This window comes from Pelodiscus sinensis, chromosome 19 (assembly GCF_052426305.1).
Source record: "Pelodiscus sinensis isolate ZL-2025 chromosome 19, ASM5242630v1, whole genome shotgun sequence".
Taxonomy (NCBI): Eukaryota; Metazoa; Chordata; order Testudines; family Trionychidae; genus Pelodiscus; species Pelodiscus sinensis.
This window is the reverse complement of record NC_143070.1, coordinates 20,310,012-20,333,421: the sequence shown is the minus strand read 5'-3', so window position 1 is coordinate 20,333,421 and position 23,410 is coordinate 20,310,012. Positions and strand designations below refer to the sequence as shown.

The window sequence follows — 23,410 nt, the reverse complement described above, 5'->3', positions numbered from 1 at the left end:
CCTGGTGGTACCCAGAGGGGCCACCAGGGAAAGCTGGGGAGGGCTAGCCTCCCACTAGTTCGAATTAAGTGGCTACACAGCCCTTAATTTGAACTACTTAATTCGAACTAGGCGTTAGTCCTCGTGGAATGAGGTTTACCTAGTTCGAATTAAGCGCTCCGCTAGTTCAAATTAACTTCAAACTAGCGGTTTGCTAGTGTAGCGCCTATCAAAGTTAATTCGAACTAACGTCTGTTAGTTCGAATTAACTTTGTAGTGTAGACATACCCTGAGAGTGGTGCCCAATAGAACAGGCCCTATAAGAAATGTGTTGCTTTTGTAGCCCTTTTGCCGGGTAGGCCTGGCAGGAATCAGGGCTGGGTTTAATATCTTGGGGTCAATCTTACAAAGAACCGGCTCGAGCCCCCACCCAGTGATCTGGGAAATTCACGCACCCCTGAGCACCTCTGAGAGGCAATGCTTCCCCACTTGCAAGCACTGAGTTTGAGTGTAGGAAAAGAACATTTAATGAAACAGAGGAAGAATTCATACGGCATTAGCTTGGGGAAAACACCACAAACAGAGTTCATAACCCAAACATGAGCCCCCACCCCGGCCAAGATTCGCCCGAAGTCCACCGACTCCCCAAAAGTCTCTGTCCCCACAAGTCTCTGTGCCACCCAGAGTCCCAAAGTTCACCCGCAGGGTTTTACCTCCCAACCTGGGTAGAAATGGGGGTGGGGAGATAGATAGGGGGCACCTTATACGAAACTCCGCTACGCTTTACCAGCTGTCTCGTCCCACACCTTTGGACGCTCCGCTGGGCACCTGTTGCCGCTTCTCACTTGCTGCCGCTCCACGCAACGCCACTGGTCACCGCTCCTTGCCTGCCGCCGCTCCACGCCACGCCGCTAATGGCCGCTCCTCGCCTGCCGCCGTGCCACTCCACGCCACGCTGCTGATGGCCGCTCTTCGCCTGCCGCCACGCCACGCCACGCCGCTAGTCGCCTGCTGCCACTCTACTGGCTGCAGTAGGTCTGGCTCTCAGCCAAACCAGTGATTTCAGCTTAGTGATTTTAACTCTCAGCCAAACCAGTGATTTCAGCTTAGTGATTTTAACTCTCAACCAAACCAGTGATTTCAGCTCTCAAATGAATCCAGCTTTCACTGGACTAGCAAACAAAAAGACTCCTCAGGGAGTCTGCTTTAGGTCTGTCCTTAAAACAAAGGGGGAAAGGTGCAGGCTGGGCCAATCTTATAGCTCACACCTGGCAGGTGTGAAGCAGGCTGACTCAAGTCCTTTAACCCTTTCCCCCAGCTCTGTTCACTTAACTCTGAAAGGGGGGAGGCTTGTTCTTCCGAGACCTCTTGCCATGATGGTGGTGTCTCTCCTGCAAGCACTGGTGGCATGTTTAACAGTTCCCACATTTAGGGGTAGCATAATTAGTGACCCCCACAACAGTCCCAAATTATATACAATTCTCCACATTCCATTCCAACACTGACCCTCCATCAGCCCTGGCTGAATGGGATTTACATAGCCACACCTTGGATTCTCTCCTGAGCAGTATTTACATGTCAACAGTTAACAGTTAATTACCTTGTAGAGCTAAACAACTGTAGTGGGCACACCCACCCCTCCTTTCAGCTGGCTGACAGCAAGCAGCAGTTCAGCCCCTGCTTACACTTTCACCCCTGGGAGCAGCTCAGCCATGCAAAGGGGCTGCCTGGGGCAGGACATAAGCCCTGGAGGGCAGGGGTGGGTGTGGCAGTGACATCACAAGGGCCTTTTGCAGCCCCTCAGCTTATTGGCAGAGTTTGGGAGGCAGTGACCTCACAGAGAGTCCATGACAATAGCCAGGTGGGACAGGTTGTAGGGCAGGGGCTATCTCAGAAACCCTGTGACTTTGCTGCAGGGAGTCTTCTTCTTGAGATCTGCCCTTGAGACCAGAGAGAGAATGAGGGTCACAAGTACCAGTGTAAGGAGAAGCCTCGTTGGAGCCTTCTCCTTTCCCATGACTAACTGACCTAGAAGACAGACGTCACTGTGGCAAAGGGACGAGTCACCAAGAGATTTAGTATTGCCACAGCAGGGGAATTAGCTCAAGTGGCAAAATCCTTGCTTAGCATGCAAAAAGCAGTGGAATTGATACCCACATTCTCCACTGATGGGAGGGAATCCCTATCTTTTTCACAAGCAGAGCCAGCCAGAGGGCCAAGTGCCTCTATTGGCCTCTCTCTCTTCCTACTCACTCACCTCAAAAGCCAGTCATGGCTTATTTCCAAATCTGTAAACCTCATTGCATGAGGGATAACGCCTCTTCCGAAATAGCTATTTTGCAATAGCCATATTGTGGATGCTCCACTGCTGCTATTTCAAAATAGCTCCTGCCCAGGGCTATTCAAAGTAATTACTTTCCAGTGCCTCCTGGGGCTCTAAGTCGAGGTAGAGTATCCACTGGCAGCTTCTTGAGCAACAGCTCTTTTGCAGAAGAGTTCTTGTGCAAAAGGTCTTGCACAAGAGTGCATCCACACTGCCATGTGCTTTTGTGCTAGAAATGTGCTTTTGCGCAAGAGCATCCATGGCAGTTTGGATGCTCTCTTGCAAAAGAAAGCTCCAATGGCCATTTTTACCATATGGGCTTCTTGCGCAAGAAATTCATGTTGCCTGTCTACACTGCTCTCTTGTGGAAGAGCTCTTGCACAAGAGGGTATATTCCTCGTGGGCAGAGGAATAACTCTTCCGGAAAAAGCCCTTTTTTCTGATGCTGCACTGTAAATTTACTTGCGCAAGAACGTGTGTGCGGTGTAGACGCTCTGCACATTTTTGCACAAGAATGTGCGTGAAGTGTAGACATAGCCCCCGAGATGGATTGCAGCAGAAATCTCCACCTTATAAAATACATGGCCTAATGGTGCAATTAGTTAGATGCCTACACTAACAGCCCCACTGCTGGTAACTCACAGATTCCCTTATTAGGCATGTGGCCAAAACACAGGCCTCATCATGTGCAGGATTTGAACCTGCACAGGGAAACCCTATTGGATTTTGAGTCCAAAGCCTTAACCACTCAGCCATCACAGCTGCAGGCTCTTTTAAGCCAGGGAAACTGGTAACTAATCCCAGTGCACAGCCCTAACCTCACCTGCCACAGAATTCACACAGTGAACCATTTCAACAGCTGTGCAGAGGAGTCCTGGATGTTCTGGTCTTAGGCAGCCTTGGAGGTGAGTTCTGCTTCAAGGTCTTTTCTCCTCCTTCTTGGTCTTCCTTTCCCTTCCTCTTCTCTTCTCCCCTTTTCCTTCTTCTTGCTGGTCTCGTTCTTGGACCACAGTTTATATAGAGAAACTCAATACTGCTTAGTTCTACCTTAACCAATTATTTTAGGACAATTTCAGTAACCAATCATACCCCACTGCCTTAGTTGATTTACACCTAGCAAAATCAATTATACAGCAGACAGAAACAGATCCAAACCAGACTATCACACAGACAAACGATAGGAAAGTGAGGACAAGAATCATAGAATGCCAGTTACATAACTACAACTCTTGGCGAGCAGATTTTTTGCCAGACAAAATGCTGTTAAATGAGTTTTCTCTACCCTCCTTCAGATCCGTTTCCTGCCTGGTGACAGTGGGTACCACTAGGATAAGATTCCTTCTCACAGCCTAGTGGGACACTATTTAAATGTCATTTAGATGCAATGTGAGCATGTGACTCCAGGCTTTACAACTAATTGCTGATGCTCTTCAGTCTGGCTACGGAAGAAGGCTTTCGTTTAGACCTACTGAATAGCTACAGGCCTCCCCATAGGGCTACAGAAAAGACATGTTGTTACAGAGGACCTTTCCAGGCCAAAGACAGCAGGACCCACAAGCATGGACAAAGCAAAGGTAAATGTGAAGGAACTTGACCCCTTAATCTTCTGATCTGAAGTCAGATCCCTTATCCTTTATGCCACACAGTCTCAGAGTTCTTGAAATGTGTGTGTAGGAAAAAGTTAACCTAGTCCAACAGGTTTTATTTTTTTCCTTCTTTGGTGGCTTAGAAATCACGTCCGAGCTGGTGAATTATTCTTATTTTATGTAACTAAGGATTGCAACCCAGGGATTTTTCCTGAGTCTATGTTACTTCACAGCTATCTACCACCTAGGCTATCTCCATACGGCATCTCTCGTCTGCAAAAGCTTATGCAAATGAAGCACAGATTAGCATATTGCCATGTCATTTGCATAATTAATTAGGGTCCGTTTTTGCACAAGAGGCTTTTGCGCAAAGAGGAACTGTGTAGACTGGGGCTCTTCCTGCCTCCTGCTTCTCCTAGCTCTAGCCTGGCCCTGTGCCTCTTTCCTGTCATCCCCATGGGGCCAGGGAAAATGCAGGGGACCATTTCAGAGTCTGGCTGGGGGCGGCAACCTGTCCATGCCGTGATGGGGGAGGGGAGAATGTCAAACGGCTTCTACTAGAGCTGGTATTTAAACAAAAATACAAAATAAACAAGCAGCTGGGATGGGGCAGCTGAAGGGAGCCAGGAGAGCAGAGGCAGCCTGAGAGCTGAAAGTCACAGGTGCCCACCAAAATCATCAGCTGTTTGTCCCATGCTGCAAGGGGCAGCACTCAGGGCTCTGAACTTTGCAACCTGAGTTCTACTGTCAGTGGGATTTTCCTAGGCTGGTTGTTGAAAAACCCTCCTGCTTTAGGTTTCTTGTCCTCTGGCTGGTGAGAAGAGATTTTTGTGCCTTCTGCTGGGTATCTAATGCCCACTGGTGCTCGGTCTCTCATCTGGCTGGCTCAGATGAGCTGGGGCCATGAAACCTACCAGGCTGGCTAGAGATGCAGGGGGCTGAGGTTGTGTTTCTCGCTGCTTCCCCTGATGCCCTCAGGTCTGGTGCCAGGCTCTTCCTATTGCCCCCTGGCCTCTGCTAACCCACACATAAGGGCTACATCTACACTGGCATGATTTTCCGGAAATGCTTTTAATGGAAAAGTTTTCTGTTAAAAGCATTTTCGGAAAAGCGCGTCAAGATTGGCAGGACGCTTTTCCGCAAAAGCACTTTTTGCGGAAAAGCATCCGTGGCCAATCTAGACGCGCTTTTCTGCAAAAAAGCCCCGATCGCAATTTTCGCGATCGGGGCTTTTTTTCAGAAAACAAATCTCTGCTATCTACACTGGCCCTTTTGCGCAAAAGTTTTTCAGAAAAAGACATTTGCCTGAATGGGAGCAGCACAGTATTTCCGCAAAAGCACTGACAATCTTACATGAGATCGTCAGTGCTTTTGCGGAAATTCAAGCAGCCAGTGTAGACAGCTGGCAAGTTTTTCTGCAAAAGCAGATGATTTTGTGGAAAAACTTGCCAGTCTAGACACAGCCAGAGTGTGAAGCTATTGCCTTGGGCTTAGGAATTGTCTGGGAGAGTGAGCAGCACAAGTGAGAGGCTAGACCAAGATGCACTCAATCAATCTGGCTCTTTTTAATCTGCCCCTCATGCACCCCTAGAGACTTTGAAACAAAAAAAGACACATGAGAAGAACCCAACTATTTTACTTTTGCTGTGACATAAATGGATCTAGCTCAGGGGTCCTTCTGCATGTGAAGCACCCCTGTGCTCCTAGGTTCTTCTCTTCTCACCTGCGATGCCATCCACCTTGGGGAGCACTTGCCCTGACGCTTGTAGATGGGCCAACCTGGACAAACCAGCATTGCTCTTGGATAGCTCAGCTGGTAGAGTGGCAGACTGTAGTGTGTGCTTGGCAAGTAATCCTTAGGTTACACTGCAATTGAGAAAAAGATTGTGGGTACCAGCTGCCGATCACATTTCTTTGGCTGCACAGGCCTTGAGACCCCTCCAAGGCTGGAGTAAAATGGAGAATGGCTGCACTTTGGAATTCAAAGGTGTTGTCTGGGACCATAAATTAGAACTGTTTTAGAGACACTTTTCTTTTTTCAGAAGAGGCTTTTCTGACATTTGGCTCATCTACACGGGCCCAAATGTGGGGAAAACCTCCGCTTTCAGAAGAGTCCTTATTCCTAATAAAAAATACAGGGCTTCCAAAAGAACACGCCCACTTTTTTGGAAACTGATCTCAAAAAGTTGAACCATTCCATGGATGTGGCAGAGTTTTTCCCGGATACAAAAGGTATCCTGGAAAAGGTGTGTATTGGGAGCTTAGCCATAAAGGGCACTGTGGCTTAGCGGGTTAAATTGGTGGTCTTGAAAGTTGGCAAGCCTGGGTTCACATCCTAGTTGTGTTTTGGTGTAGCCTTTTCTCATGTTTTCCTGTGTCCTTCTGGGACACAGGAGAGGCCTCCCATGGTCACCCATGTAGCTGCTGGTTCAGGAAAAGGCTGATTGGGGAGGAGTGTTGGGAAGAAGGAAACCACAAGCTTAGAGCAGGTGCAGAGGCTGCTGTGACTGGCACAGGCAAGGCAAGGCTCTGACTGTAATTGATGGGACAGGAGAGCCAGCACCACATGCCTTTGTGATTCCCTGGGGGTGTCAGCGCCCAGAGAACCTGTGAGAGATGCAAAGGTAGACACTCAAAATTGTAAATGAAGCTGGGTTTTAAATATCTTGCACTTCATTTGCATATTCACAGACCGGTGCTATTTCGAAATTCTTTATTTTGAAATAAAAAACGCTGTTTAGATACACTTATTTTGGGAGAAAACCCTTCTTCAGAACTAACCCTTAAACCTCATTTTATAGGGGTAAGGGTTATTTCAAATGAAGGGTTTTCTTTTGAAATAACTGTCTAGAGAGCACCTGTTATTTCAAAATAGGGTATTTCGTAATAGCAGCCAGATGTGAATATGCAAATTCCCACTTCATTTGCAATTTCACTCAGCTGAATTTGCATTTCTCTCGAAATAGGAATGAAGTGTAGACATACCCTCAGATAGGGGAGATGCAGAGATCAGAATTGTCCCACCTCCCTCAGCTTGTCTGGCTACTTTGCCCCATTTCCTCCATCCGTGCCTGAGCTGACCCAATGTCTGAAAGGGACAGCAGCTACTGATGATGGGTAAGGGGTGGAGGGAGAAGACCGCAATGAAGATCTGACTGAAGGCCGTCAAACTGCCAATAGTCCAATCATCCTATGAGTAGGGGTACGCATCAATGATTATACATGGTTCTTCCTAGTTCCTCCAGGAATTGCAGCAGCTGCTGAAACTCAGCCACAATCTTCTGCCTCTCGGCTTATGTCGCGAGCGTCTGGAAGCACCAACAGCCAGAGACAGACGGGCCAACGTGCACTGAGCTGAATGTGCGTCATTCAACCACAGAGGGGGCAGCAGCGAGCCGGCCTGAGGCCCCTGCCCGGCCCGAGCAGCCCCCCTCGCAAGCAGCACAGGAACGTAGGTCACAGCCAAACTGTGCCCAGCCTCCAACTCCCACAAGCCGAGCTGCAGCCTGGCCAGCCCCCGGCGGGACCCAGGCGCAGCCATGCTCCAAGCAGCGGCCGCTCCACAGACCAGGCGAGGGAGGAGGAGGAGGAGGAAGCGGGTTAGGAGCGAGGGGCGGGGCATTTGCCCAATGTGCGGCAACACGGTGGTGGGGGCGTTTCCTGCTGGGGTGGGGCCGGAGCAAAATGCCCCGTCTTAACCCTGCGGGATTTGAAAAGTGGGGGGGGGGGGCTGTTTCACTTTACCAGCGCCCGGCTCGCACGAACCCGCCAACAGTCTTCCCCCGCCGCGCAGCCCCGTGGGGCCCACGCAGGTCCCTGCAGCCCCCGCCCCGACGGGCTGCGGCACTAAAGCCCCACCCCCAGGGAAGAAGCGGGGGCTGGTCACGTGTCAGCACCATCATGCACGGGGTGGGCGGGGGAGGCTCCGCCCCCGAACCTCCCCCCCTTGTTACCCGCGCAGAGGAGCCGGGGGCTTTGCTGCTCCCCCAACTCAGAAATATTCCCCCGCCCGCTCCAGCGCCCCAAAGGCCACAGCCCCGCCCCCACACACCGCACCCCCATCCCAGTCCCCCCCCCTCCGGCTCTCACAGCCCCGCCCCTTCCCTCACATCTTTACCCCCTCCCCGCCCCTCTTCCTGGCAAGTCCCTGGCTGCTCCGCCCGGCGCCTCTGGCTCCTCGCGCTGCATCTCCTGGGCTCTTTGCCCCACGCGTGTCCCTGGCTGCGCCACCCTTCCCCCCCACGGGCCATGGAGCTGCGGGGCGATGGGTCCAGCTCCCCTGAGTTCTTGTGGAGTCGGATTAACCCGCCCCCGGGCTGTAGGAACCGCCCCCCCTGCAATACTTCCCCTATGATTCTCTGCCGCGGCTGTTGCTGCTGGGGGCTGGTATCACACCTGAACCCCACTTTGCTGCTTCTACTGTTCCTGGCCCTGCAGCCCCTGGGCAGTGGGCTGGGAGCTGGGACATTCCCACCCCAGTGCAGCCCCTCTCCCCACTGACTGGCCTAGGGACACAGGCTGGGATGGGGGGGAAGGGGTCTGTCATTTCCCCCTCCTGCTTCTCTCCAGCTATTTCTCTAGGGCTGGGTGGTCCTGGAGGCTGGGTCATTCCCATTCTCAGCCCCATGGGCTTCTGTGCCTCCTCCCCATCTGTCACCAGCCCCCAGGGTAGGGGTGCACTTGGGGCAGATGACCATTTTGCGGGGACCAGGGCAGCCCAATTTCGTGGGGCCCCCCTTTGCCACGGTGCATGCACATGAGCGAGCTCTGCCTTTGCCCATCCCCCTCAGGTGCCCCAGAACAGGAGGCCTAAGGGCCTCTCCCACTGTTGAATGTGGACAGGAGGCCAGAGGGCCTCTTTCTCCCTAGACTCCCCTACCCCTCCCCATTCCCCATGGGCTCTGCATCCCACCCTGGCCAGAATCTGGAGCCCTGCCCAGAGAGGAGAAGCCTTGGGGTGCCAATGCAGCTGAGGCCATCACAGGACCATGCCTGGGGGTGGGGGGGCTCAAAAGCTGCCCCTAGCTGATGGGCCAGCTGTAGCAGCCTCTGCCCAGGGCACATGAAGGGTCCATGGATCCCACCACTGCCCAGACAGCTCTTACTATGATGTGAATGGGGTAAGAACCACAGGGGCAGATGCAGGGAGCCTCAGACTCTCCACCTGCCCTAGGTGGGGGTAGGGACATGGGCTGGGGATGCTCATGGGCCCCCCACCAGTGTTCCCTGTAAGCTAAGCACTTGGGCAGCCACTCAGGAGAGATTCAGGTGCTGCCCAGCAGATTAGCAGAGCCCCCACAGCAGGCAGCCTGTGTTTCTATGGGTGGTACACATCTGCACCTGCCTTGGTGCACACAACAGCATTTATTCCACACCTATATGGAAACAAATTTGAGGGAACCCTGCCCCCTCTGCACTGGTAGGACAGCCTGAGTGTCAGACACCTGCTCCCTCCCTAAGCCCCACAACACTCTGGTTTCTGCCTGTCCCAAAGGAGCGTTTGCCCCAAGTCACTGGCACCTCCCAGCTGAAAGCAAATCCAGCACCTGCAGCCAGTCCTATGGAACCGTCATGAACGATTTACTGGCCCAGAGAAGGGAATGAGAGTTACTCAGAGGGTGAACACAGCAGCTGGACACACACCCACACGGTGCGCTCCTGCCTGGCCCTAGTGAATAGAGGCGCCTCTGGTGAGCCAGCACGCAGTGTCTTGTAGCACCAGCCCACCAGCTGCAGATTCTTCAGTTTGCATCTAACCCTCCATTCACCACCATCCCCCTCCCTCCCTGCCCCACCCCCAGCATCTAAGCCTGGGAGAGAGAAAGTTCTTTCTGCCCTGGCTAGTCCTTCCCTCCCCCAGAGCTCACACTGATAAGAGAAATGTTTGGGGCCTGGCTCCTCTTCAAGGGCACAAGGAGGAGGGGAGCAGCCAACAGAGTCTTTTGCCCACAATGCTCCACAGTGGCTTGTCTGGTGTCTCAAGCTCTCTGTGCCAGGCAGAAGATACCTCTGCCCCGCCCCCGGACACACCAGGGTCTCACACTTGGCTCTGCTCCTTTCCTGGCCTTGGGCTGCTCCTGGTGTCACAATAACCCCTCGACCAGCTCCTGAGCAACACTGAACCATCACCCAGTGCCACAGGCACAGCCAGTCCCAGGGGGTCAGCACCTGCAGCAACCCCCCAGCATTTCCCAGAGTCCAGCCTCTGCCCCCGTCTCTGCCAGTCCAATGCCTGTTTTAATCACACACTCATCTCAGGGAGCCAGCTGGCTGCTGGCCCAGCATGAGCCAGTGTCCAGGAGGTCTGGGGACTGGGCATGAGCTGGCACCAAGTTCGGCAGGGTCACCCAGGCCTACATGTCTATGGTGAACAGTTGTGCAATGCACACTGTACACTGACCGTCACTGGGAGCCATGTCACAGTGCTGGATGGGCTCATGAATCCCTGGGGTGTGAAATCCTCGTCCACTCCTGTGCCTGCATGGTGGGGGAGTGAGCCAGCGTCTCCCTAGTTGAGGGGCAGACGTTATGAGGGGTGGGAGACGGGAGCTGTGAGAGGATGGGGGCAGGGCAAGAGTGGGAGGGATGAAGGAGGCAGGTGTCCAGTTTGGGAGTGGAAGCCCCTGGCCCAACAGGCTCCTGGAGATGCCAAGCAGCGCCACTGGCCCAGGCTGTCGAACATCCGGTTTGTGGCTCCACAGGCTCCCTGCCAGCCCCTGTGCAGCCCATGGGGAAGCCCCTGAGTCAGCATGCCTGGCTCTTAGCATTGGAGCAACAGAGTGGGGAGGGAGCATCAGCTGGGCCAGGGCAGGGCAAGAACCGTTCTTGGGCAGCATGGTGAGCAGGGCTGGCCACTGACTAGGCTCCCTAACCCTAGCCCCTTCTCTTCTGCCCCCCCCCCCCACACCCAGTTCCTCCAGAGCCTGGCTGGTACGGCTGCCCCACTGCCAGCCCTGCTGCTTGGCATGGTGCAGTCATGGGGTGAAGGGCAGGGGAGTCCTCAGGTGTGGAAAGCAGATGGGGGCTGGATGGGGGGCCTGGAGTGCAGGGGGCAGGAGAGAGGGATGGGCCAGAGGATGTCTGGCTCAGTGTGTGTTGGGGGGGTGTCACAGTGTAGTAAAATATAGTAAAGACTATGTGTGCTTCTTCCCCCTTCCATTACTTGAAACAGCACATATCATTTAGCTAATTGCGCATGTTTTAGAAGCTGTAGTAAAAAGGGGAACTAGCCATTTAGACCCATTTCTCAAGGACTGGATTACACGTATTACTTGAGTTAGGGAAATTTGCTAATTGCTATTGCTTAAGTAAGCTATACTGGTGGTTGTTACTGAGTGGAATAAAGTTGAAGTATGCTAACCAATAAGGCTGCAACACGAAGCTAAGGTAACAAATCAAGACATGCCAAGTTAGATAAGAAAGTTAAAGAAAGTATAAAAAAGGATGCTTAGCCTACCCCCGAGGTCGGCTCTGCTTTGAACATTGAGTTCCTTAGCCGTACCTTGGTTGCAACCAATAAACTTGAGTTGGACCCAGCCTGAAAGTGTGACTTTCTTCTTGGGGTAAATCAGACTAGCCTCCAGGGGACGAAACCAGCAATTTATGCAACAAATTGGCACCCCAGATGGGACTTCCCTTGGACTACTCCGGAGTCGGACGACAAGATTCGCCGTAGGTGACCGTGAAGTGCGCACCAGACTGTTTGAGTCCGTCACGGCACTGAAAGTGTGAGTCGGGACATCCGGAAAGTTAAAGGAGTCTCTATTGAACGAGTCAACTAGGCTGTGAGGTCCAAAGAGAAGGCGCCAGGGCGGAGACGGAGTGAGTATACCGATAATTCCCTGTGTTTTGGGTAGTGTTGGTAATTCAAGGACTGTCCTTCAGGGACGGTGGGAACTTTGAAGAAACACGGTATATCCAGTAGGAAAACACGGTATAGGGTAGGCGGGTCGCACCCGAATGGTAAAAACCTCTGTAAGCCCCAGAAGGAACACCAGGAACCTGTGGGTTGCGTGGGGAAATTATGAGGAGTTAGAAAAACCCCAGGGGATTGCTTTTGTTTTTAGTAGGAGTACTTCTGTTCTTGATATTAATGATTTGTTAGAAACCTAAGTTGTGAAACTAAAAGTTTGTGTGTAAGAATGACTGTCGCTGACCAGGTCTGAAACTTAAGCTGACTCCAGCCGCCCCAAGAATCCTGCAAGGGGAAACCCGATGACCAGGATTTCTTGATTGCAAGGGGGGTCAGCCGAACCTCGTGACCCAGCGAGTCTCCAAGCCCCCTGTTTGTCTATATTTGTTGCTGTCTAATAGACCTATCTTAAGTGTCACGGTTCCACAAGGGCACACCGGTGTCTCTAGTGAGGCAGCCAAGAGCTGGACCCTCTCTGAGTTCGGACGCTAAAAGCTGGTGTGGTGTCATTCTATCGACATACGGAGCCGTGGTAAAAGCGTGTTGACTGTGTGTGTGTGTGTGTGTGTGTAATAAATATATAGACATGAGTCCAGGTCGCTCCCGGGTAGAAAACTCCGTAACCCCATTGGGATGCATGTTGCACAATTTCAGTAAATTTAAGGGTGATTTTGGGATTAAAATGACAAAGGATTATTTAATCAAGTTCTGTCAGCTAGAGTGGCCAACCTTTGGGATAGGCTGGCTAGATACAGAGTCTTTTAATGTAAATCTAGTTGCCTCTGTGCATAGTATTGTTACTCGAGATAGGCACTGAGATTAGTTCCCATATATTAATTGTTGGTTGAATCACATGCAGAGGCGACCTGCGTGGCTGCTGAAGTGTAGTATAGGAGCTTGTAGAGTTATGATAGCAAAAACTAAGGCCACGGGAGGCAAGAGAGCGTGCCCCAAGGTTTTAAATGATTCTAGTAGTGAAGTTGATCTGACTCAAGGCAGGCATAGAAAAACTCCCATGGTGGAGCAACATGAGGAGGGGAAGGAAGAAGGCGAAGCAAGCTACCTGTATGTAAACCCCTCCTCACGAAGATTAGAGATAATATGCTGGAGCATGCCTTTGTTGTTTCATCTGCATGCCCAGTTGCCTAAATAGGGCGAGATATGCTAACTAAGCTGCAGGCTGAAATTTTCTTCTGTGGTGATCGGATTGTAGTGCAGCTGCCGGTGAAACAGGGCTCTTCCCCCTTTAAGACCCCGGTTTTAGGAGTACGCAAAGCAGATGGCACCTCGCATAGATTAGTGCGGGACCTGAAGGCTGTAAATAAGAAGGTTCTTGTGGATCACCCTATGGTCCCAAATCCACACACCATTGTAACACAAGTTCTGGAAGATGCAAAGGTGTTCTCAGTGTTAGATTTAAAAGATGCTTTCTTCTCTATCCTTTTGCATAAAGACAGTTAGAAACTATTTGCCTTTGAGTGGGAGGACCCACATACCCATGACAAAACTCAGTTGTTGTGGACTGTGTTGCCCCAGGGTTTTGTATCAGCTCCCCCATGTCTTTGAGATCGCATTGCAGAAAGAATTAGAAAACTAGAAAAGGGCAATGGAGTCCCTGTTGGATGCCCTAGGAAAAAAAAGGAGATATAAAGTCTCACAAGAAAAAGCCCCAGCCAAAGGTCACCTTCTTAGGCTATGCGATTAAAAAGAGAGTGCGAGCTTTGAGCAAGGATCGAATCCAAGCAACTTCAGGAAATTCTCAAGCTCTTCTTAGCAAATAGATAACGACAGCCTCTCCGGCTGGAATCGCAGGCAACCCAAGGATGTTTCACAACACATGAGTAGGGGCCGTCCAGAAAAAAAAAAAAAAGTGAAAACCTTTCCCTCACACGCCGTTATAATTAGTTCGAGGGCGTGGGGGAAGGTAACTTAAAAGCCACCCAAATGTCAACCAGTAGAAATTGAATGTGAAGATGTAATCACTAAAAACTAAATCTGCCCTAACAAGGAGACACATTCTGCAACATAAATCTCCTTACAGAGCATGAGCAAGTGATCCACCCCAGAGTCAGCAGCATAGATCAACTGCTGCAGCCTGGACGTTATAAAAACCTTATACTGAAAAGAATTAGGAGGTGTGGGGGCTAATTGGAAAGCCCACTCTCCTTACCAAATTAATGCTAGACAAATCTGTGTAATTAAGAAAAGTCATTTAGCAGGATCAAGACAGATCATAAGATAAAAAAAGCCCGGTCTGCAATACAAGAGGGAAACTGAGCCATGCCACTGTTGGGGAGGGCTAGCAACTCTAAGGTAATTCAAGGGAGTGGAAGGTCACGAGTACCGATGAAGCGCTCTTGTTCTCAGAAAGTTGCAGCTCACTCGCACACGAAAGTGGTAAGGAACTAGCTGTAACCGGTTCCCCTAACAGATCTTAGGCAGTATTTTAAGTTATAATAGGCCATCCCGATGGGGGAGAAATGTTTTCTTGTCTTTCAGATCATCAGAAAGCACTGGTGCCAGTTGAAGAAAAACAACAACAACAACAAAAAAAAACCATGGTTCTGTGTCATGACATAAGTTTGTGTTCTGTCCAAGTTTGTCTTGTATGTCTTAATTGTAATACGTATTGCAAATGATGTGTATAGAAAATTGTTTAGGCTAGGAGAATGTTAACAATGTCTCCACAGGTGAACAAAAAGAACTGGAAGGAAGCAAAGACTGCATCATGTGAACAGAAGGATGGGAGACGGGTACTAGCCCCTTCCCACCAGACTGGTTTGGTTTTGCTTTAATGAATGGCCATTGCTAACTTGCCCTCATTTGGATATCATCAACCAGGACTTTAAGGACAAAATAGAGTCTCCCAGTTGTGCATCATGCCCTGAACAGGCCCCTGTCCCAGAACCAGGACAACTGTCACTGATCTTTACCTTGATGATGTTCCACACTGGTACAGACCAGCTGTGTGCTAGACTGGCTAATCAAATTGGCAAATGCCTGAGTAGGCAATGACAAAGCTTAGCAGATACCATCGCAGATTGGTTTGAGCCTGGAAACTCTGTCAGCAACACTTATGTCATAGCCCAGAAATTGTATGAGAATCCAGGCTTGTAAATGCAGTAATATCCAGTGCCCATGAAGGCCTACTCACCAGCCAAGCTAATCAATTGATCCTAAATAGTTTGAAGGATCTGTCCAGCTCTGTGTCTACTTCACTAGACCTAACCTGATGTTTGGACTAGAGATTATCTCCCCTGTGCCTACCCATGGGAGTGGGGAAAGAAAGAATCCATGAGGACCCAAAGGCCCACCTGGACAGGGCATAGTACAATCATTTGTTTTTGGCCTCTCTGGGGATTCCTCACTCAGATCAGATCAGAATAGTAACCTCTCTGCCTGTACCAAAGCAGGGGCATATAGATAAAATAAGAAGCATTGTTTATTCTGAAGGTGTGGAAGCCTCCCTATACCCAGGGATTGTTGCACCCACTTTGATAAGGAAATTTTATGTATCTGCCCATTTAACATCATGACGAATCTGCCTAGGTTTGATGTGGTTGTCTCAGAGAAACAAATGAACATCGAGCTGGTCCAAATGAACGGTACCTACTGGTGTTTGACTACCCAGACAGATCACTCCATCCTGCCCCTCTGTATATCCGTCTGTGTGCATAACAGTCCCTCATCAAGCGGCCTGACCATCAATAGAATGTGGCTCTATCGCACTTTGGTAGTGGAGATAACCTCACATGAGATGCTGAGTGGCACGGCAGAAGTAAGTACCAAGAGGAGGGTTTACTGGCCCTGCAGGCAAAGATCAAGAAGTTGGTGGCCAATGCCCAAAGATATATCGGGGCTGGCCGTCTGAGGTACGCACAGATGGGGAAACACCGTGGACCATGCCAAACACCTATCTCTGCAGCACTCAACCAGGCAGTAGAGGTCAAACCTATAATCACGGGCAGCGCCAGTAAGGCAATGAAATATCTTGGGGATGGATTTGAATAGTGTTTGCCAAATTATGTGAGGAGTTTTGATTTTAACATTTATAATAATGTTGGTGCTGTACCGGCACTTCCAGAGTAAATTAAAACCCCTTAAACTGTTGTATTTAACCTAGTAGATTAAGAAGAACCCCAAAGTCAAGAGAAAAGAACTATAGGAGTAAACTGAGGCAGTCCATGGTATCTTGCTGAGGACTGACAAACTCAAATCATTGTCAGCCTGAGAAGCATATGCTACAGCAGTTACTGTGACCCTGGTTCCCCTGGCAACTACATGCCAAAAAGGCCTTATTTTGATAAGGCCGGTATCAAACAACCTCGCGGGATTGTTTTTACAGTTTGCTTCATTCCTAGGAAATAACCTTGGTTCTAAAAGAGCTAGCTGGCTTTTGGCTCAGAGAATACTCTTATGTCCATCAGAGAAAGACCACTCTAGAAAGACCTTTACCAAGTTTTGCTAACCACCAACACTGCTGTGAAGTACCAAGAACTGACTGTTGGCCAAGGCTTCTCACTGCAAAAAGATCCTTCCATCTCAAAATGATCCTACCCCGACTGCTGATAAGCCTCTCTCTTCTGGTCCTGCTTTTCCACTTGTTGGATACCAGAAGAACCAAAATAAAATATTACAGGGTGATGTGCTAGTAACCTCTCCCCTGCATGCAAAGAAAAAGAGGAAAACTCAGCTTCTAGGACACCGCCAAAGCCCAAAGATTTCTGACTACAAAAAGGCTAAAACTGAAAATTAGTAAGAAGAACATGAACACAAATCTTATTGTGCTATGTTGGTACACATTCCTGTTTAGTTCTGTTTTGTTATGATAATGTTATGCTTATTGCCTTGTCTAGCACCATGTCTTATAGCTCTTGTACAACGGACTGTGCAGTCAGTTGTAAAACGTGAAATGTACATTACCAGAAACTAGCAATGGCTGAAACAGATTAAGTATAATTCGAAGAAAGCATCTTGAGGAGGGAATTGTAGTAAAATATAGTAAAGACTATGTGTGCTTCTTCCCCCTTCCATTACTTAAGCTTGAAACAGCACATATCATTTAGCTAATTGCGCATGTTTTAGAAGCTGTAGTAAAAAGGGGAACTAGCCGTTTAGACCCATTTCTCAAGGACTGGATTACACGTATTACTTGAGTTAGGGAAATTTGCTAATTGCTATTGCTTAAGTAAGCTATACTGGTGGTTGTTACTGAGTGGAATAAAGTTGAAGTATGCTAACCAATAACGCTGCAACACGAAGCTAAGGTAACAAATCAAGACATGCCAAGTTAGATAAGAAAGTTAAAGAAAGTATAAAAAAGGATGCTTAGCCTACGCCCGAGGTCGGCTCTACTTTGAACATTGAGTTCTTTAGCCGTACCTTGGTTGCAACCAATAAACTTGAGTTGGACCCAGCCTGAAAGTGTGACTCTCTTCTTGGGGTAAATCAGACTAGCCTCCAAGGGGACGAAACCAGCAATTTATGCAACAACAGCTTCCCCCAGGCTCCCCTGAATTTATTGTTCCCAGCATGATATATCAGTTGGGGGGACACATTAATATGGCTTGGGGTTTTTTTTGGGGGGGGGGGAAGAAGTGTCTCTCAACTGTGTTTTCAACAACAGGGTTCATGTTGATAAGCTGAATTTCACAAAACTGAAGACGTCCCGGACAGAGATAACAGCTGTGAATAAATTGTACCAAAACATCCACATTCAGCCTGCCACTTGCAGAACCTAGTTTCATTTATAGATGTGGTACAGGAAGAATCAAATGACCCCTAACAAAAGATGGCCAGGTCCACTTTTGCCAGATACTAAACACTATGGCTACGTCTACCCTGGCCCCTTTTCCGGAAGGGGCATGTAAATTTCATGAGTCGTCGTAGGGAAATCCGCGGGGGGATTTAAATATCCCCCGCGGCATTTAAATAAAAATGTCCGCCGCTTTTTTCCGGCTTTTAAAAAAGCCGGAAAAGAGCGTCTAGACTGGCCCAGATCCTCCGGAAAAAGCGCCCTTTTCCGGAGGCTCTTATTCCTACTTTGGAGTTTTGAGTTTAGGCCATGTGGAGCCAAAATAAATAGGCCCGTACAGCCTAAACTCAAAACTCCAGTCATCTGAAGAAGTGGGCTGTGCCCACGAAAGCTCATGATCCCATCTATGTGTTTTGTTGTCTATAAAGTGCTACCAGACCATTTGTTGTTTTTTAAGTTTAAATTATACTTGATGGTTTCAAAACTGCAAAGGAACAAGATGCCCTCTTGAGGCCACTGGTAGATAGACTGGTAAGAGACTATGTCATTTTAGACAAATGAAACTGCAAAGAAGCTTGACCTCTTCAGGAGAGACCATGGATCTGCTGCACTCTTTTTCTAGAATTAGGGAGCTGTGCACCAGCGCCAACAGACCTGTCTCCATCAGCTGCCTGTGAGAGATTCTTCCATGTGATGGACTCCTATTTTTTCATAGAAGAGCAAGGATTGATAAATTTGAAAAAAAATGCTCCTATGGTTGAACAAACATTTTGGAAATTAATAATTATAATGGAAAAATGCACAATGTGAATGTGGACAAAATAAATACATTTCTGTAATCTGACTTGTATTTAATTTGGTCCCTCTTCATCTTTATAAATGAAGGCAACGGCTATCGTTAAATTCCATCATTGAAAAATGTATGGTATAGGTGTGCATATAATATAGAATTATATTATAAGTGTTTATATAGCAAGTGTTTGTGTGTTAATGGTGACCTGCAAGAACTCGGGTTAAGCATAGGGTTCCATAGGACAACTAATTTTTACTTTTGAATACTTAAGTACAATTAAGATATGATACTTTTGTACTTTCACTGAAGTAGTTTTGATTACAGTGAAGATTACTTTGATTTTTGATTTTTACTTACATTTGTTTCAAAGTAGCAGGACTTTGAGTTGCATTGCACATAGTAATTACCGTACAAGACATTACATTTGCACAGAGCAAAACAATGAATATGAGTTGCAGAGACAAGAGAGCAATTCTGTTTTAGGAATAAGACAAGAGAAATGTTATGAGACTCTGTCCTGTCTTTAGCTCCCTTTTTACATTTTAAACACCTTTAAAATGCAGTAAGCAAAAACTTATAACTAGAGTGGGCAGGGCAAAGTGCAGGGCTGTCTGCAGCCCTCCTGAGCACGCTCAGCGCCTCCGAGGTGAATAAGGGATTAAAATAAATGTTTAAGCCCGTGGTCACCAACCAGTAGATCGCGATCTACTGGTAGATCTCAGGGGCTCTAAGAGTAACTCTTGAGCCCTCTCTGAACTGCGCGCCTGCGCAGTACATTTACATTAGATTTCCTCATTTGAGGAGCAGCTTCTCACCGAGCAACAACACAGGTGAGTAGCTGCGAGGAATGGTGGGAGCTGGGAGGTTGAGGAATGGTGGAAGCTGGGAGGCCGGGAGGGCTGAAACACCCTAGCCAGATGACTGTGGCTTTCAGCTGAAAGCAGCTGCCTCGCGCTCCAGCTGATCTGCGGCTTCTCCTCTGCGCCTGCCCATGTGGAGCTTGGTGCACCCTGGCTGAGCGCCACGGCCAGCTGGCCGGGCAGCCACTTCTCTTCCTTCCAGCCCGGCTGCCCTGCACTCAGCCCAGGGAGGCTGCGTCTAGCTCCAGCTGTGCTGGAGCAAGCTTCCCAAGCTGAGCACAGGATCACAGATGCCCATCTGATGGACTGTATACGACTAGCAATCTCAGACTACAACCCAGACTTCAAGACACTGGCAGATACTGTTCAGTCACAGGTGTCACACTGAGACTTTATTATTGGAAGAAAAAATATAATTCTCAATACTTGATTTTAGATTTACAAAATAGCAAAGAACAAAATGTATAATTGTAAATGCTTCATTTGACATTTAAATAGCATGAATTAAAAACAGACCATTTATTTCATAACTATAAACATGTGATTTAAATTTTATATATTGCATAATTTAAAAATAAACTGTTTAACAGTGTATAAGGGCTGCAGATAGCAAGTGATGGACAGGAGAATAGAGAGGGTAGGGCTTCAAGGAAGGGGCAGGGCAGTAGATCTTTGCCTGTTCTGAGACTTAAAAAGTGATCTTGGGTGTAAAAAGGTTGGAGACCACTGGTTTAAGCAAATAAAAAAGCCCCCAGGGCCATTCTTTGATTTGTGTCTCATTCCCACTGGGGACGCTGCTTTAACCCCCCTGCCCTGCCCGCACTGGGGCTTTGCTCTCGGGCTGTGTCTAGACTGGCATGATTTTGCCGCCTGTCTACACTGGCCACAGTATTTGCGCAAGAACAGAGACTTTGTACTGTACAAAATCAGTGCTTCTTGCGCAAATACTCTGATGCTACCGCTCAGGGATAAGCCCTGTTGCGCAAGAGGGCCAGTGTAGACAGCCAAGTTAATTTATTGCGCAAGAAAGCCCATGGCCATCCGAGCTTTCTTTGCACAAAGCATCCGTGCCAGTGTAGACACTCTCTTGCGTAAATACTTTTAATGGAAAAACTTTTCCCTTACAAGTATTTGCGCAAAATCTTGCCAGTCTAGATGCAGCATTTACCTGGTGCCCCCTCCTCCCACCAGACCTGAGTTTACCCCAGAACCCATCCTAGCCCCGCCCCCCCCGCATCTGCCCCGCCCCCGCCAAGTCCACGCGTAGCCGCATCTGCTGCTGATCCCCGTCCCCCTTGGGAAAGGCTTTTAACCGGCACTCGGCAGAACTCACAGCACACACGGGCAGAAAGACTGGCAAGAGCTGCACGAGAACCCATGCGCAGTGCCCCCACCCGTCCCTCCGCGCGCCGCCCCGGGACCAATCAGACGCGTTGGGTGAAGCGGGACTGGCCCAGTGGGCGTCTCTCGGCCCCGCCCCCGCAAGAAAGGGACGGTCCCAGCGCCCCGCGTGCGTGCACTCTGTAGCCTCCGCCCCTCGGCACAGCCACATGGGTCCCAGAGCGCACCCTGCAGCCCCAACAGCGCGCCGGCACCGCGGGACACTCCCCCAACCCACGTGCCCGGAACCTCCCACCTCGAGCCACCCCCCTCAGATCCGAGCCCGTCAGTGAGGGACCCCCCCCCCCGTTGTTACAAGCGCTGCAAAAAATCCGCCCTTGCCCGGCCTCCGAGAGGCGGAAGCAGCCTGTGGCCCGGCGATTCCCGCCCCCCTAGAGGGCGTGGCCAGGCAACTCCCAGTCGGAGCTAAGACCTGCAGCAGGACTCGCGTCGGAGTCATGGACCTGCTGCGCATGCGCGGTGTGACGGCGCCATCCCCATTCTGCTTCGCCGCTGCTCGTGCCCTGCTCATGCCCCGCCCATCCCGCTGGTAGGGGGAGGTCGCGGACCTCATTGCGGTTGCTGCGCATAAGCCGCGCTCCCTGGGCCAGGAGCCGTTGGGGCCGTTATTCGCTACGGGGCTGAGGGAGGGGGCGCAGCCCGGCGTCAGGGAACTGCGGGAGGGGCTGTGACCCGCCGTCCTGAGCTGCTGGTGGGTCCGGCGTTGGGCATCGGGGCTTCGCCTCGGGCCGGGCCGGCGCTGTCTGCCCCCCCCCTTCCCACCTCTCTGGTCGCGTCACAAACATTCAGCCCCGCGTGTCGTTCCTCCTTCGGGCTGGTGGCGCCTCCTGATGGGGGGGGGGGGAAATTGAAGGCAGGGTAGGGAGGGGCCCTGGCCTGAGGGGCGCAGAGACGGGGGTCTGGCTGGGGCAGGGGGCTGAAGGGCATGGGGAGGCCCTGGCGGGGGGAGGGGGTGAGCAAAGCTTTGGGGGATTTTTTGGTTTTTATTTTTTGATTTTTTTTGTATCCTCAGTGCTGGTGCCTCAGACAGCCGCCCCCTGGACCTGCCCCTCCATTGCTGAGCTCAGGGAAGTGACACGGCCCCTGTCCCCCAGCCCAGAGGCAGCCATGGCTGCAGAGGGTCCTGGGCAAAGTGTCTGGGAAGAAGCGGCGCGTCCCGTCTTTCTGGAGGATTTCACAGCCCCTGTCACTCTGGAGTGTGGGCACAATTTCTGCCAGGCCCTCCTCAGCCTTCAGGGCAGAGACACTGAGCAGCAGGAACCCCTCCGGCCCAATCGGCAGCTGGCAAACGTGGTGGAACTAGCCAAGCCACTGAGTTTCCATGCAGCAAAGAGAGCAACATGGGGCAGGGTGTGTGGGGAGCACCAGGAAGCTCTGAAGCTGTTCTGCGAAGAGGATAAAACTCCCATCTCTATGGTGTGTGACAGATCCCAAGCTCACATGGTGGTGCTCTTACAGGAAGCTGCTCAGGAGTACAAGGTACAGAGTTGCTGTCCACTGTGTTGGGAAATAACATTGGGTTTTAATTATAGTCTAATTTCACGGACTGTTACTGGGCACAGGTGTGAAACAACTCTGTAAATCCCTGATGGTACAAGAGTTGCTGTAAAAAGTAAGTGCTCTGGCTGTGGGGCAACTTACATCAAGTCTTTACAGATACCTGATGTGGGAAATGTTTCTCTGACACTCTGAATCCTGAAACCTAGCCCTCACTGGTGACAGGAGGAGTGTTTGCACAAGGGAAAATGTTAACAATCAGAGAAGTTTAGATTGCAGAAGCTACAGGCCACTCTGGCAGTGAGCTGCCTTGGGACTGAAGAAGAGGAGGTTACAAGCTGTTACTGATTGGATGGACAGGAACAATAATCTGTCATTTGCCTTATAGATCCATAATGGCATCTGGGCCCTGCACAACACCCAGCAAGGAAAAGTCCCTGCTCTGAGCAGGTCACAGTCCAGTTAGACGAACTGTGGGGCAGCAAGTTGCTCATAGTCACCAAACACATCAGGGATAGCATTTAGTCCTGAACCCTGGTTCAACTGTTAGACTACACTGCTCCCTGCCCCTCAGCATCACTGAACAGTGATGAAGAGTGGCTGTTAGAGAAAGATGCCTTGATAAAACCCTAGGCCCAGCAGGGAGAAGAGGTTTTCCACTGGGACGCTGAACTTCTGGGGGTTAAACGTCGATGCATGAACTGGCAGTAGATGAGGTTGCTGGGCTGGATGCTGTGTGGGGCCCATAGCAGGGCTTCAGGAAGTGCAGGTCCATGCCAGATACAACTAGAATTCAGTTGGATTGTAGCAAGAGTTCAAATTGGTTAACTGCTAATGTTTGTCAGTGCCAGTTACTGGTTAAACTCCCCACTGCCCCAGCAGTGCCTGCTTGCCTCTGGCAACTAACATCAGTCTGCGGCTGCTGGGAGTTCCCATTGGCCAACAGTTCTTGTGGCCACTCCCGGCAGACCTCACGAGAGATCCCTGGCCCCAGGAGAGCCCATTCCTACTACCGGCTCTGCTTGGCAGCAGGTTAAAAAATACTGCCACTTGTAAAATTGTAATCAGTTACATCGGGGTTCTCAAACTTTGTGATACTGCGACCCCCTAAAATGCTAATTGAATTTGTGACCTCACCACCACCACCAAAGTTGTTTAAAAAAAAAAAAAAAAGGTGGGGAGTGGGAGCCAAAGTTGTTAAGCAAAAGTTGCACCACTTTGTCCAGTTTGTGACTGCACCCACCCCTCCCCTGATCCAAGCCCCCCCCAGCACCCTCCCATCCCAGTGCACTCCCCTTTCCCCT

The 23,410-nt window shown here is 50.1% G+C and overlaps 1 protein-coding gene and 1 non-coding gene across 5 annotated transcripts in view; one reads left to right on the top strand and one right to left on the bottom strand.

Annotated features, from left to right (window-relative positions):
- Nucleotides 1-2,982: 2,982 nt before the first annotated feature.
- Nucleotides 2,983-3,064, bottom strand: TRNAL-CAA (transfer RNA leucine (anticodon CAA)). The gene has a single exon. It is a non-coding gene; the product is annotated as a tRNA-Leu (tRNA).
- Nucleotides 3,065-20,961: 17,897 nt separating this feature from the next.
- Nucleotides 20,962-23,410, top strand: part of LOC142821563 (zinc finger protein RFP-like) — a 34,514-nt gene continuing 32,065 nt past the window's right edge. For 3 of the 4 annotated variants that reach the window (XR_012898277.2, XM_075912843.2, XM_075912846.2), the window contains exons 1-2: nucleotides 21,148-21,300; nucleotides 21,622-22,088. Coding sequence is in view for 3 of the 4 variants with exons in the window: in XM_075912843.2 (XP_075768958.2) it covers nucleotides 21,717-22,088 (372 nt within the window). In the remaining variant the exon portion in view is untranslated. The other variant, XM_075912845.2, reaches the window with a different exon arrangement.